Raw genomic sequence first — 16,360 nt, forward strand, 5'->3', positions numbered from 1 at the left:
TAATGAAGCAAAATGGTATTCTACCTATACAATAAATATTATTTGACAAAATGAAAATGGATGCTGTATTCACCAGCGACTTACTACAAGATGTGGCACAGATGAGATTCAAAAGCATGGTAACCAAAAATAAAATGCTTTATAATTCTATTCATGTGATATGTACAGAACGGTTAAGTTCATAAAGATAAAAATGAAATCACGGGTCAGGTAGATATAGCTGAGGGAATAAGAACTAATAGGGAAGGATGTTAGATCCTGAAGCGTTGGTGACTGTGCAAAACCCATGGAATTTCCCATGTTTGAATGGATAAATTTTAAGGTGTATAAAATAAAATACCTCAGTGAATCTGTTAAAAAAACACTCATAGCAAAATAATAATTACATTAAGAGGAGGGTTACTCTTTCAAAAATAGGCTTATTTGTGTATAAATGTTTGTTGGTATACTATGTGCATGTCTGGTACCAGCAGAGACCAGGAGAGTTCATCAGATCCCCTGGAACTGTAGTTATGACAGTTATGGGCTGCCGTGTGTGTTGGAAACAGAACACGATTTCTCTGGGAGAGCCCTAAGTGCTCTAAAACACCGAGTCACCTCCCAAATCCCAAGAATGATTACTTTTTATGTAGAAATTCAAAACTCATTTACAACGGGATTGACTAGTAATATTCAGAGACAGGAATTATGGAAGGAAGCAGAAGACCAGAAGATTCAAACTAATCAAACATAAATCACTTAATTGATTTTATTGGAATTCATCAGAAGAAAAGAAGTGTCTGTGTTACATAGAAAAGAATTAATGACGAACTTTGTATATTTTAAACACCAATAAGTGGTTAACAAAATACATTTGAATTCTACCTTTTTACATAATGAATGAGATCTGATTTCACTCAAACTCCCTGTGTTTACTTAGTCTTTCCCAATCAAAGCAATCTTTGCTTCAAAATTCTCTATTCACCTAGGCTCGAATTCCCAAAGAGGTGTTTACATTCAACAATACAATTAACAATTTATAGTGTTTTGTGAAAATGGAACTTTCCGATGATCAAAAATTCTAAAGGGCAAAGGAGCTCCAAAATATGAAATTACCAAATTACATGGTCTGATTTATACATGCAAATATTCCAAACATAATGTAAAAAGCATCAAGGATGTTATTTCCCAGGCACATACTGTGGACTTTCATTCAAAACTCATCTTAATCCTTAAAATTTCATTTGCTTTTCTTTCATCTCTCATCTATCTGGCTAGTTTCTCAGTTGACAGAAATAAAAGGCTTCAATTGGAGAAGACTCAATCCAAACTTTTCCATTAAATCTACAGATTTAAGTTGATTTCAGAGTACTAACCCTTGTATATAAACATCACCCGATGCATCTATTTTTTTGAATAATGCCTGTCTAAAGCAGTATTATTTAATACAAAACAAAAGTTAAATTGTCCACATGGAATATTGTCATGTATTACCTGCTGCATTTAGCAATGTTAAGGAAGAAATAATAACTAAAATTATTTTGCTCACTCCAGAATCCATTAAAAGCACTCTGTTTTCCAGAGTTCTCTGAGAAATTTTTTTTTTTTTGCAAAATGAAGAAACATAAATAAATAAAAGATGGAATACTTTTGACTCCATACATAGTCCAAAATTTAGGTCACTAAAAAAACTGAGAAACTGCCTTCAATTTGTTTTTGTTTGCTTGTTTGTCTGATTTGTTTTGTTTGTTTTTCTCCTTTCTAACCAATTGTGAAAGACAATTACTCATCAAAATTACTGTATATTATTTAGAATCCAGTAACAATGTCTAAAAACACTTATTTTAAAGCATCAAATCAAGTTTCAATTTCAGTAAACAAAGCTATGGCTTCATTATATGTTGGAGTTTTGGAGAGTATAGTCTTGCAAACAGCAGATATGATACAGTAATTTGAAGTAAAAGGTGATTGTTTTAAAAGACAAAGGTACAAAATCAGTACCTTCTGGCTGAGTGATGTGGGTCATGCTTATCTTCAAAATATTTCAAAAGTTGTTTCTTTTCTTTGATACTTATGCTTTCTGACAAAATCAAAGCTTTGTGATTCTTTCTACTTGAATGGATGTGTTGACACAATCTGCCCACACTGAAGCAAAGGGTTCAGCTATGAAGAGACAGTGGCATTCATGATCGCCAGCTATATCAAAGCAGGAGAAGGGAGCCACTAAGATTCCTTTTAGCAAACAAACACCAAAGAAAAATAATATTTAACAATTAGGGGCAAGATATTGTGTAATGGTTAATTAAAAGCCTGAGCTCTTTGCAAGAAGGGCCAAATTAAAATTAACTGCCATCATCATTCCATGACTTACACATCCCTATTTTTACTAAGGCAAGCCACTTAGAAGCACGATTACATTATAACTGTATACGTAAACAAGGAACGCATCAGTGGAATGCATTTGATACTTTTCTTGGGGGAAGTCAACTATCTTGATCACTGAATGTGCAATGAAATGTTACATCGAGAAGCCTGGAAAACTTGAGGTTCAGGGCATACAAGTTGCTCCTATGGGAGAATGAGAATGTCACAATAACCACATTACATCATAAACATAACCTGCAAATACATTTCAGCAACAGTAACATCACACCAAAATATTCATGTTCACTAAAGTTAATGAGGCAATTTTGGAATAAGAGTTTCGCACTCTCTCTCTCTCCTCTTTTAACTCCTTGAAGTTGAAATGAAGATATCCTTAAGCAACAGTAATATCAAAAAAGAAGCATATGGTTTTTTTTTGTAAAATCCTTACAGAACATAAAATATCTTGGCAGATAAGAATACTATTCTACGATATCTACTTAAAGTTTTAACTTCGTCTCTCATTTTTCTCACCATCATGTTCACATTTTAATTATGCTTGTTTGCATGCGAGAACATCAACTAATCTATTATTGCAACATTTAAGCCTATTTCTTTGAAGCGAAGATTTTTATAAAAGCAATGGAGATTCATTATTTTCCAAGATGCTGAAGGAAGAACGCGTAATATTCAAGCTTGCTGCTTTGCCTGGGCTTCTGCTTCCTGGAATAAAAAACAAACAAAACATACGTTTAAATATCACAAGGCAGATACTACTATGCATCTTGGTTAAAATAAGTTAGCTCCAATTCCTAAGATTATTCGAAAGAACGGTAATTATTTCCAGAGGAAAAAAGGCTTTAAAATAATTAGCAGAAGCTTCCATTGTGCCAGGAAGTGCTGTGCAGGCTGCTGGGAGAGAGTAGGCATCAACTTCTTTTTACTCAGCTGTGTACTCTGTATACCACACAGCCGATCATGAGGCAAGATGCTGGTAAAATGATGGTATGACTTTTACGGGGCTTAGCAACAGCTTTCTGGTTGGATTTGAAGTCTGCTCCACAAGAGAAAATTCATGTCTGGTTCTGTGATCCTGGCAAAAAGCCCACGGGCTGGGAGGTCACAGGTATTAGAAGAAAGGAGCTTTCTATTGTTCTACTAAATGATTATATTGTGCTCATCAAACTGCCTTCTAAATGTTTGTGTTTGTGAGCAAAGACTAGAGTCGTTTGCAAACGTGGTCAGAGAAAGTTCTTTTAGCAGTGAGCAGCAAGTAATAACTGGCAAAAGTACTAGGCAAAGTGACTGCCGAGTGCTCAATAATAAAGGAGACATCTGTACCACCCTCTCCAAGAATGAAAGGACAATGTGGAAAAGAGAGGGGAAAGGGGGGCAAGAGGACGGGAATGTTATAGTATGTCTGGTAGGCACTACATGACCTTTGCACTCAGCTCATGAACTCACAGGGTGGTTCCCTAGCGGAGACGGACCCTGACAACATTCCCTCATGGAATAGGGAGAGACTTGTCAGGCCCCACCCATCCTTGAGAAGATATTGGCTGTTAAAGGTGGCAGTTAACAGTTGCTGAGGGCGGGGGAAGGTAAATTTCCTTAATGATGCATATGCTCTGGCAAGAGCCTCCTCATCTATGTGCACACCAGCAAGCCCTTTTGAAATTCATCGGGTCATGCACAAAGGCACAGAATAGTGGAACTGTACGGAAAGAAGCAGTTCAGGGAGAGGGAGACAAGATATAGGCTAAATATGATCAAAATACATTATATACACGTATGAAGTTATCAAAATACTTAAAAAATAAAACTGTGAACAGCAACTAGCATATGCAGTTGGGGAAGCAGTTATGTAATAACGCGTATATCCTTGTCATGTGTTTCTTCACATAAGTGCACATCACTTGCAAGTGAGCAGTATTGGGAAAGAGCCTAGCTTCCCTTAGTCATACTCTGGCTTTCATAATTAAAGAAATCACTGAGATGGGCATGTAAGTCAAAAGGGTATTCTACATTCTAGGTCACTGTCCATTAGAATGCATCATATTACCAGGCTTGATAGCACACGCCTTCAATCCTAGCAAGCAGGAAAGGCAGAGGAAGGCAGAGCTCTCTGAGTTCAAGGCCAGCCTGGTCTCTAGAGCAAGTCTGTATTTAATTTTAGGAATAAAATATAATGTAGGACAGTGAGAAAGCTCAGCAGGCAAAACTGTCCATGATTCAAGCCTGATGATCTGAGTTCAAATTCTGGAACTCACTCCTCTTCCCTACACATATGCACTGTGGCACTAGTGTTCCCCACCCCCCCACACATCTTTGTGCACACAAACTGAATAGTGAAATAAAGAAAACAAGATCCATAAAATATATTCATCTGTGTAGCAATAGCTGTCCTCCATATACACATGGGTGTCTGTGCACATACACACAGTAAAAAAAAATTAATTTTAAGGATAAAATATGAACTTCACCCTGTACCTGCACAAGTTTTGACTTAATTCAGGATTCAAATTCCATTTGTTGCACTCAATTATGCATTCTTGAACAACGTTATTTAAGTACTAGTTTCTTTTGTAAAATTATTTACAGATACTTAGCTCAAAAAGATGATATAAAGATAAAAAGATGAAAAAAGCTATATATAAAGTGTGTGGCTCAGTGCATGATCCATTCTGGGCACCAATTCTTTCTTTTCCTCCTCTCCTCTTTTTTGACTAGAACCAAGTACACAGCTAGATGTTACTAATCTTGGTTAGTAATCTCTTGGGTAGATTTTTTCTATGAAAATAGAATTGTTTCACATACCACAGCTTAGGCAGATTCCATGGCCACTTTCCACCATATAATGATTCACACAAAATTAATGAAAACGTTTCTCTAACCGTAACTCTCAACTGTGTTAAAAGGCAACTACAAGAGCCTTTTCTAAGCAAACCATTTTCTCCTTGAAGACAAGCATCACTGGATTTATTTTTCCATCAAAGCACAAACTAGTTTATTATTTCCTATGTTAAAATCATCACTTTCACTGCAAAGTAAGAACTGCCTGTGCTAAGAAATACTTCCGAATTGATTTTAAAAAAAGAAACTAGCAATATTCTTTCCCTCTTAAGTCCATCAGGTATACAACAGGATAAAGCAGACTTGTCTTCTACAAGAACATGCTTTATGGAAGCATTTTCTGGTGTGGGAGGTCCTTCTGCCTACGTGTTTCTTTTATTGGTTAATGAATAAAGAAACTGGCTTGGTTTATAGCAAGCTATAACTTAGGTGGGGAAAACTAAACTGAATGCTGGGAGAAGGAAGGTGGAGTTTAGGAGAAGCCATGGAGCAGCCACCAGAGACAGATGCCGAAACTTGCCAGTAACCCACAACCACGTGGCGATACACAGATTAATGGAGATGGATTAAATTAAGATGTAAGAGTTAGCCAGTAAGAATCTAGAGCTAATGGGCCAAGCAGTGATTTAATTAATACAGTTTCTGTGTGGTTGTTTCGTGTCTGAGCTGCCGGGCGGCTGGAACAACCAAGCAGCCTTCCTACAACAATTTCCAGGACAGTTATTTTAGGTAGCAAGCTCTTTATTGCATTAGCTTTCAATGATTTTTGTTTGTTTGTTTGTTTTTGAGACACGGTTTCTCTGTGTAACACTCCTAGTTGTCCTGGAACTAGCTCTTGTAGACAAAGTTGGCCTCAAACTCACAGAAATCTGCCTACCTCTGTCTCCTGAGTGCTGGGATTAAAGGTGTGTGCCACCACTACCTGGGTAGTTTTCAATAGTTTTCAAGGGTATGTACTACTAGTTATTTGGAAAATAAGGAATGAGAGAAAGTCATTTCTATTGGATAGTATTCCTTCCAGGCTCTTTTTATCCTATTCTGAAAAGAATTAGAGAATTATCCAGTAAAAAAAAATCTATAACACAAGTTTCATATATTTTTGCCACAAGCTACAATAGTTCCCTCTTTTCAATACAGGAGATATTCCAACTTCCAGTGGACACCTGAAACCATAGACATCCTAGTAGATATGGATTTTTTTTCTTATAAAAAAAGGTTTAGCTCATAAAATAAGCATCGTTAGAAACTACTAACAATATCTAATAATGGTACATTATAACAATAAACTCTAATAAAGGCTATGTGAAATGTGTTTGCTTCTTTCTCTACTGCCATTGAGCAAGAGATGAATAGAGACTGGATGAGCCTGGCAAAAGGGCAATTCAGATCCTGTATGGAATGGAGTAGGAAAGTGAGGAATTTCATCACACTATTCAGATTGACAAAAACATATACGCTGTTTGTTCTAGAATTTTCCATTAGTATTTCCAGACCAGAGTGGTCAGACCTATGGAAAGCGAAACTGTATAAGAAGAAGTCATGATGAAATGTCTTAAATGTCAACATGAGCTCAATAAATGAGCCAATATTTTTTGTTGGATCTTTTGTTGGACATTTTTTCCAACATTATAGATAACAGACATATACATAAGTGAATCTTTAAATTGTATGTGACTCTCATACTTTATTCATAAAGTTTGTTGATGAATTAATTTAGTTAACACTCCTTTGAAACATTTAACTTTTCTCCAAAGGTTTGAGATCTTGGGCTATATTTGGATTCATGCTTTTTACCAATAATGTTTCTATATCTAGGATTACTTCATCAGGCTATATAATACCCAGTGTGAAATTTCTGGGTGAAGGTGTAGAGTAATATTCTTGAGTTTCTTAACAAATATTTGCTCTTCTCATTTTCAAAGGAGAGTAACAGCTTACTCTGCCTAAAGCTCTGTCTGTTTCAAAATACTTGCCCAGCACAGAGCCTTACCATTTTGCCTTACTTTTACTAATTTCACTTATGAAAATTGCATCTCATTTTACCATATTTCATTTACTATCAGTATACTTTTCCAATATGGATTAACTACTTGAATCTATTTTTTGGCAAGATTTATTTTTATTTATTTTAATTCTAAGTTTAGGGTGTGTGTGTGTGTGCGTGTGTGTGCGCGCACGCGCGTGTTTGTGCATGTATGTGCACACTAGCGTCACTGCTCTCAGCGGCCAAAGGTGTGGTACTAGAGTACCATCTGCTTGAGAGCCACCTGACAGTGTGTGCTGGGAACCAAACTCAGGTTCTCTGGAAGAGCAGTAAGTATTCTTAACTGCTCAGCCATCTCTCCAGCCACTACTATATGAATCTCTTATCTGGTGGACTTTCTGTTCAGCCAAGTCTTTCTTCAAGGTCTAATGCCATGGTGATTATCACTAAAAAAAAGTGACCAAAACAGAAAAATGTTCTTAGACATCAAATTTATCACTTTTGGTCTTGGCAAAAATATGTCAACACTCAAAAATCTTTCTTTAATTAATCCACTCCAGATGACTTTTTGTTAACCCAATATATTAATTCCTTTTGCCCAACCCTTCATAACACCCAGTGCTACTGTATTCTATTCCTACTTTTGGGCTTAAATAAGGACAGAAAAAAAGCTGTTAGAAGCTTATATAACATATTTCTGCTAATTTGCCTTCTAAATCCATCATTCTCTTTGTTAAAGCTATTTCACCTTGAGGTCCTCTCAATTGTTTTCATGGGCCCTTAGGACATCCTGGAGTAGAAATCTGGCTAGAAAGTATCATCCCTCTAATGTTCATTGTGCAGAGCACACTCCTACTAAATTTACTTTCTTAAGACAAATTTTTGTACCAAAGTGACAAGTAATCCCATCACTGGGGAAGCCGGGTGCTAGGATCAAGGCAGACTGGGGTAAGATCCTGTCTCAAAGTAAGAATGAAAAAATATGAAGATTAAATTAAATTAAACCATGTCTTAAAATACTGAAATAATCATACCAGTATCTGGGTGTGATAAGCACGGAAGATCAACGTGAGTTTGAGACCAGCCTGATCTACATAGTGAGTTCTAGACCAGCTAGGGACAAAGCGAAACAGTAACAAAAAAACAAAGAACGAAATAAAAATCACACCACTGCTTGCCCAGATCTTCCATAGTAACTTTTGGGTGCCTAGCGGGTGAAAGTGACGCTACCAGATACAGCAATCATCACCTGGTCTTAACCTACCTAGCCGATCTTAAACCTCCTAACACAGTCCTCTGTTTCACAGTCCCTATTCCGAAGTCATACCGTTCCCTCAACGGAAGCTCACCATGCGCAATGATATGCCCATGCGCAGTGCTTTTCATTGCTGGCCCTGTGAAAAATGACTGTCACCTCAATAGTTTAAAATTTCCAGCAGTTCAAATATGACCCTTCTGCTAAAAACTTCTCTAATATCCTCAATAAAAAAATCATTATTTTCCTGAATCCCTAAAGCACTTTATTTATAATTACACTATAGTTTCATATAATTTATCATGGTATGTCTCCAATTATAATTACTTAAATATACACATTTATTATATAATCTTTTGCACATCTATACTCATTAGGTTTTAAGAAGAATGTAAGGATTATGTCATAGTTTATGTTTTTTCCACCAATAATTTCAGTGCTTAACAACTGATAAATATTTGGTGAGCAAATGAATTCTAATTTTAATTGCAGGGGCAAAGTCATCAGCCACAGGAAATAGACTGTCCTTTCTTCTGCCCTCCCTCTGATCTGCATTAATGGCTTAACTTGATCTCACCAATTATTTAAACAAAAAGGGCCACTTTTCTTTTTACTTGACTCAAGTTTTACAAAGCCTAAAATACAACGTTTATCCATGGGAAAGGAATGTTTGGCAAGGAAATAGAACGTCATAGTGAGACATACGTATTCATAAATCCTGTTTGGTGAAAACGTAGATGGTATTATAGGTTCTCAAGAGTGAAGAAGGAACTAGAATTTAAATAAATTGCTCAACATAAAGTCTATTGTTAAGAGTGGAACACGGATTAGTGCCACGGGGGGAACATATTTTTATTAAATGAGCTGGTATGAAAAGCCCAAATGGAAAAGAAAAAGGTCTACTTGAAGTCCACAGCTTTGGGGCATTTCACTGGACAGGCAATTTCGCTTTTGCTTTCCTGCTTTATTTGGTCTCTCCAGGGAACACTGTCACTTGAAAAATTAATTTATCTTGGCAAGGAATAAAATACCAAATTTAGCTGGCAATTTAGTGACCAGTTTGTAACTCAAATGTTCTTATTATACTTGAATAGCTGACTCTATCATTTAATCATTTATTCTCACACAGCTAATAAATGCTATTAAGGAGATTATCATAAACTAAGATGCTGGATGTCCATGTAGAACCAAGTATGAGAGCTGGCATGATGGAGGCCTACTGCTGACAATCTCTTATTTGAGAATGAATAATTCTATGTCTACTGCCTCAGGCAGTTTGACGGAGAAGTTCCGCTTAATACTCTACTTCCTGCATATGCACTTTGTGTTCTATGCACATTAGACTAACCTACTGAGGATTAAATGTACGTACAACAAACACGGCTCTAGATTTATTATGAATAGTTAACAGGGAGAACTTCAACTGGTTAAACAGCTCAGTAGCAACAAGATAGTCAACAACAAAGTAAACAGAGGACTCATACCTTTGAACCAGGAGGTGCTGTCAAGCCTAAGAAAGCATACACCGCGTTATTTTCTCGGGCTTCAAAGAAGGCATCATAGTCCTTTGTGAAAAGAAGACAAGAAGAATTAACAGTCTGCAATGGAACAAAGGAAAGAGATATGCTCACAGTGACTTGACTGGTTGACAGGATCAGCTGTCTTCTCGGGGGCTAAGCTCCATAATGCTGAAATTCTGCAAGGAGTAATAAAATAAAGAGACAGCAGGCTTCTGAGACTACAAGTGCATAATACCACCTTCAGAAGCTGAGGCAGAAGGATCACTAGTTCAGGCCAGACTGGGTTACACAGGGAAACAATGTCTCAAGGGGGGGGGGGGGGGCAAGGTTAGGGGAACAAAAACAAAGAAAACGGGAAAAAAAGCCCAGATGAAGCATTATGAGAGAGACAAAAAGAAAAAATTCCCAAAGTTTCAGTTAAGTTCGTTTTGTGATAGATTCTGGTTTGCCGTTTTTAGTGAGAGTTCTGAGTGTGAACGTATGTGTCTCTAGAGTGATAATTTGTTGATGATCTAAGAAACAAAGGTTGCCTGAAGATCAGAGAAACAAAGCAGCCAACCACTACAGAGCTCTTACCTCTATGAAATTTTCAGACTGAAAACAGAACAAGTTCCTGTCTCATCCCACCTTATTTTTATGTTAGACAAATAAGGGGGAAATATAGTGATAGTTGTATTTTAATGAATAAAGCTTGCCTGAAGATCAGAGTGCAAAGCTAGCCACACTAGTCAAACATACAGGCCAAGCAGTGGTGCACACACTTTTAATCCCAGCAGCCACACTAGTTAGCCAGAGAGGCCAGGTGGTGGTGGTGCATGCCTTTAATCCCAGCATTGGAGTGGACTATAAGGCTGGATGACATGGGAACCCACTCTCTTTTCAGTCTAAAGATTTCATAGACGAAAGAGCTTTTTAGTGACTGGCTGTGTCGCTTCCCTGATCTTTAGGCAAGCTTTATTTGTTAGATTGGAAACAAAATATCACTATGTCTCTGCATCTATTAGTGGTTTTTGTGCCTTTTCTTTGACTCTTCCTTGTCATTTGCTTATTTCTTTTATCTTATTCTGGTTTGTAGGCTTTTTATTTAATCATATTTTATTTTTTAATTCTTTAGATAACTGTTTGTTTCCTAACAATAGACAGCAAGAGAGGGTCTGGATCTGGGTGAGTGGGGATAAGGAGAAGACATGGGAGGAATCTGCGGGAGGGGAAATTGTAATCATATATTGTTTGAAAAAAAATACAGTTCAATTCCAACCAACAAAACACAAAGGGAAGAGGATGGAGAAAGGGAGAGAGGGCTTCTAGCTACCATTTAATGTGTTAGAAGGTACGCAGGTCTTTGGGGCAGAAAATGAAGACTAGTTTCTTGCATACCACATAGGATTTACATCTCTTTGCACCTTGCTCCTTCACCACCCAAAACAAGCATTTCTCAGCAATAGATTGCTTTCTTCCAGTGGGAGACTAATTCCAGCTCTCTATAGTTCTCTTCTATTACTGAATTTAATACTGATTTCCTCGGATTGAAATAAAAACAATATTAGGTATATACGCATAAGGCCGGAAGACCAGTGAGACTGTACTCTCTTTGCCAGGAGAACGAAGTGTTCTCAAAACATGAACGAAAGAAACTTCAAACCTGAGACCACCAGAGAAGAATCTTGACACGTCTCAATTTGCTTCAGCTTTACATTGCTGTCCGATAAGCCAGCAAGCCTTCACCAAAAGTAGCAAGTAGACTTGGCTACGATTATAACTTGTAATCAACAGCAAATATAGTTAATTGCCCATTTTCTGTATGTTGCCTTGATTAGTGTGATTTCTAAACCTATACGTGCTGAATTCTCTAGAGAGCGCTGTGTTACAGCTCTAAGGGGAAAGGTATCCTAGCAGTAGGGAGCCAAGACCAACCACAAAGTCATACCACACAACAAACCTCACACGAGAGATTTATTGGGATGGAAAAATGCAGGAGGGTGGCTGCCTCTGCTCAGACAAAAAGTAGCAGAGAACCAAGTAGAAAGCAGGGTTAATAAAGGATTTCTTTGTGGGCAGAGCTTTTCAGGATGGAGATTTCTAGTGCTATAGAATAATCCTCTTGCACAATGTAAAGATTTGTCACTCAGATTGGTTTACTAAAACACTGACTGGCCAGTAGTCAAGCAGGAAGTATGCTTGGGGTGACCAAACTAAGGATGATGGGAAGAAGGGTGGAGTCAGGAGTTGCCAGCCAGATGAAGAGGGAGCAGGAGATAAACGTGCTATGCTAATAAAGGTACCAACATGTGGCAGAGTGTAAATAAGAAATATGGGTTAACTTAGAATGTAAGAGCAAGTTAGTAACAAGCCTGAGCTATTGGCCAAGCATTGGTAATTAACATAAGCCTCTGTGTGGCAATTTGAGAAATGGCTGCCTGGTATTTGGGAACAGATGGTTGGGACAAGAAACTTCTTTTTACATTCTAGGGTGGAGGATTTCAAGTCCTGAGTTTGGCTGCCTCCATTTGGAGAGGCTGGGTCCAGCTGTTGTGTCACCTATCCCTTTACTGTCTAGCTATTGGCTGTTCGTCTTTTTATTAGACCAATCAGGTGCCTTAGCCAGGCAAGGTGAAACAAATGTAACACATCTTTACTAGTTAGAGTAATATTCCTTAGCAACAACATGGAAGAAAATAATTGAAAACTGTGTAAGTGGCAAAATTTCATATATAAAATACATAAAAACCATAAGGTATAATACTAATAAAACAAAATTAAATATGAGAAAATGACTAAACAAACTCTTAAAGAGGATAAAATGATGACAAAATGTGCACAAAATGTGTGTTGGTGTCATAATTTTGATCACCACATAAATACAAATTAAAATGACCAGAAGGTACCAAAACACAAAGCTACTTTGGATTGATTTAAAACTCTGACAATAGGGCATGAAGTAATTCAGGGTTTTAGCATTTGCCTAGCATGTGTGCAATACTGGCTGAAATATGCAGTAACATCGAAAAAGAACAGACACAAAACTTCTGACGATACCAAGAGCTGAAGAGAAAAGCTGACTATCAGGAACCTTTAAACAAGAATGTAAACAATCAATCCAGAAACACTCCAAATCCTATATAAATAAAAAATATAATCACTGGGTTAGGCAATAAGCACAACCCTGGCATTCACCCCTGAGAAATGAAAATTAATATTCATATAAAAATCAGAAAATAAATGCTCAAAATACTTATAATTACAATGGCTCAGACTTAGAGATGATGAAACTGTCTACCAATGTACAGTGGCTAAATGAAGTACCTGTACAATGATATACCCCCACTCAGCTATATGAGGGAGCAGGTGTTGGTGTAGACAGCAACCTGGATCTCAAATACATCCAAGTCACCGAAAGAAGCCAGCATTGAAAGACTACATGTGATATGAAGCTATTTACATGAACTTATCAAAAAACAAAAGTATAGCGATGATGATAGATTAGTGTTCACCAGGCATTAGGGGTAGGCATAGCATATACCTATAAAGGAGTATCTTGAGAGTTTGAGAAATGATTCTTAAATTATAGCATTAGTTACAGAAAGCAATGCATGTGTTAAAACTCAAAGAAAACCACACACCAAAAAAGTCACTACCATAGTCTAAAATTTCAAACATTAAACTTATAAAAAGACACGTAATATAAGTACATTTTAAAGAAAATGACAAAAATTAAAATCCATAAATGAAACAAAAGTAAGTACTGGAAATGTGTGTCGGGAGAGGGTGGATGCATGTGTGCTTCACCGAGCTGATTGTGAGAACTGAAGCTGACAAAGCTAAAAACACAAATAAATGTAAATTCAAGTGAACTCAATTAAAAATGAACTGAAATACCTGACTAAGACATGACTCAAATAAGGATCTACAAAAGGCCATTAGGCTTATGAAAAAAGTCCATCAAAATGAATTATTGAGGAAGTCTAAATTAAAACTACAGTGAGATCCTATCTTTAATCATGCAAGAATGAGATTTTTCAAAGAACAAAACTATAACAAGGGTTGAGAAAGTTGTAGAGTAAGTAAAACCTTCCACACTATTGCATGTGAATGCAAATTAGTACAGCAATTATGGAAAATTTTATTTACACACACATATACAGTCTGGCCTATATAGCAAGTTCTAAGAGAGCAAGGATGAAATAGAGATGCCATGTCTCAAAAAAAAAAAAAAAACTATGCCATGATCCAGCAATCACCATTGAGGTATACATGCTACTTTTGAGATTTACATTAATTAATTTACATATAAGGTTAGAATTTTTAATGAGCATGCAAAGTAAAAGATTTCATTATGGAATTTGTGGGTGTGTTGTATATATGTGTTTTGTGTGTGTGCATACACTTCTTCTGTACATGGGTGTAGAGGCAAGAGGTCATTCATTGCCAGATGCGCTCTATCTTGTATTTTAGAATGGGGTCTCATCCTGAGTCTGGAACATTAAAGGCACCACACTCTGTTTTGCCCAGCATTTTCACATGGAAACTGGGGAGCTGGACTCAAGTTCACATGCTTGTGCAGTAAAAACTTAACTGAGTCATTTCCCCAACCTCACATTATGGGATTTTTCAGAGGGAATTTTTGTTGCTTTGCTTCCTCTACTCCCTTCCCCAACCTGCTTGTCCCCTTCCTCCTCCTGCTATTTCTCTTCTGCTTTTATGTCACGTGGATACCATTACCTTCTTTTTTGCTTTTTTTCTTACCTCCACACGTGCCCTTTAAAATGTCTCCTCCCCACATGGTCTTTTATCTAATTTATGACCTGTATCTACACATACACACATTAAAAAAACAGGATCCACATGAGAAACATAAGTATTCAACTTTCTTTTCTGGATTATTGGTTAAGATAAAAATGTCCAGTCCTAACATAGAGACACACAACTGTACAATGTGCAGAGAGTGAGAGACCTTGGAACACTCAGTCCTACGTGAAATGTCTCCATCAAATCCCTCCCCTTGGGCCTCAAGGAGATATAATGAAGAGAAGACAGAAAGAGAGGATTGAGGACACCAAGAAGACAAGGCCCTATAAATGAACATGAGCAAAGCTCATATGACTTCAGAAAGACTGGCACAAACCGGCCTGCACAGGTCTAAGCCAGTTTGGGTCCCAGTGCTGAGAGAGGAAGTGGCCATGGCCCCCATCCCTAAGCCAGAGGCCATCTCCAGCTGACAGCAGCTTGCGAAGGAAGTATGAGGTCTCTCCAGCATAGTCTCACTGGGTATAGAGACCCCATTTCTGGGCAGGCCTCATGGCCAACTGTAGAGAGCCAAAACAAAATGAACTTGATGGTATTTTGGGAGATTTTTTTTCTGTGTGTGTTATAATACTTTGGACATTTTTTTTAAATCTTACTGGTCTTTTGCTTGTATATTGTGGTTTCGGTTTTGTATTTCTATGGTGTTATTTATGTCTGTCTGTCTGTCTGCCTGCCTGACTGCCTGTGTGTCTCTAGTGCTTAGTCTCCTCTTTGTCTGTTTGTTTTCTAAATGTCAGAGAAAGAAGGTGAAGTCAGATGGAAGGGAAGATGAGCATCATCTGGAAGGAGCTGCAGGAGGAGAAACTATGATCAGAATATACTGCATAAAAATTAGTATTACTATTATAACTGTTATTATTAATTGGTTTTGAGACAGTTTCTCTGTGCAACAGTCATGGTTGTCTTGGAACTCATTCTGGAGACCAGGATGCCCTCAAATTCACAGAGATTCACCTGCCTCTGCCTCCCAAATGCTGGGATTAAAGGTATGTGCCACCTCACCCAGCTGAAAAAATTATTTTCAACAGAAAATAATAGTTATTACTATTTCCATCTAGTTTCTTACAAATGTCATGATTTTGTTTTTCATTATGGCTGGATAAAATTCCATTTTATCTTATTTTTGGTCATTTATCTGTTGATATACATCAACATGTATGTTCTCACTCACATGTAAAATTTGAGCCAATGAAGTTTACAAAAGCAGAGAATAGCACAAATGGTACCAATGTATTTTTCTTACTTCTTAGATAAACTTTTGAGTTCCTTCTTCAAAAGTAAAACTATGGGGATTCTAACACCAATTCTATGCTGAGACTGGTAAGTAACTCAAGGTTTTAAAAAACATATACAATATCTACAATTAACCAGTTGTAAGTAAGCAAAATATAATTTAAAAGAAGCCAGTGTACCAGGCATTGTGGTACATGCCTGCAATCCTAGCACTTGACTGCCAGAAGCCTAATCATGAATTCTAGGCCTGCCTGGGGCATAGAGCATCTTCTAGTCACCCTGCACTTCAAAGCGAGATCTTGGAGACCATGTCTCCAAAGAAAAAAATATAGGAGCCACACAAGGAAGTATTTTTATTATCAAAAATTA

General features: G+C 37.2%; 1 protein-coding gene across 1 annotated transcript in view; it reads right to left on the reverse strand.

Annotated features, from left to right (window-relative positions):
• Window positions 1-734: 734 nt before the first annotated feature.
• The window catches only part of Sh3bgrl (SH3 domain binding glutamate rich protein like), a 77,696-nt gene continuing 62,070 nt past the window's right edge, over window positions 735-16,360 (reverse strand). Inside the window, exons 3-4 of the mRNA XM_048417697.3 lie at window positions 9,920-10,000; window positions 735-3,066 (exon numbers count right to left, since the gene is read on the reverse strand). Coding sequence (XP_048273654.2) covers window positions 3,034-3,066; window positions 9,920-10,000 — 114 coding nt within the window. The 3' untranslated portion in view covers window positions 735-3,033. The remainder of the gene's footprint in view (window positions 3,067-9,919; window positions 10,001-16,360) is intronic.

This window comes from Myodes glareolus, chromosome X (assembly GCF_982192425.1).
Source record: "Myodes glareolus chromosome X, mMyoGla1.1, whole genome shotgun sequence".
In the NCBI taxonomy this organism is placed as follows: domain Eukaryota; kingdom Metazoa; phylum Chordata; class Mammalia; order Rodentia; family Cricetidae; genus Myodes; species Myodes glareolus.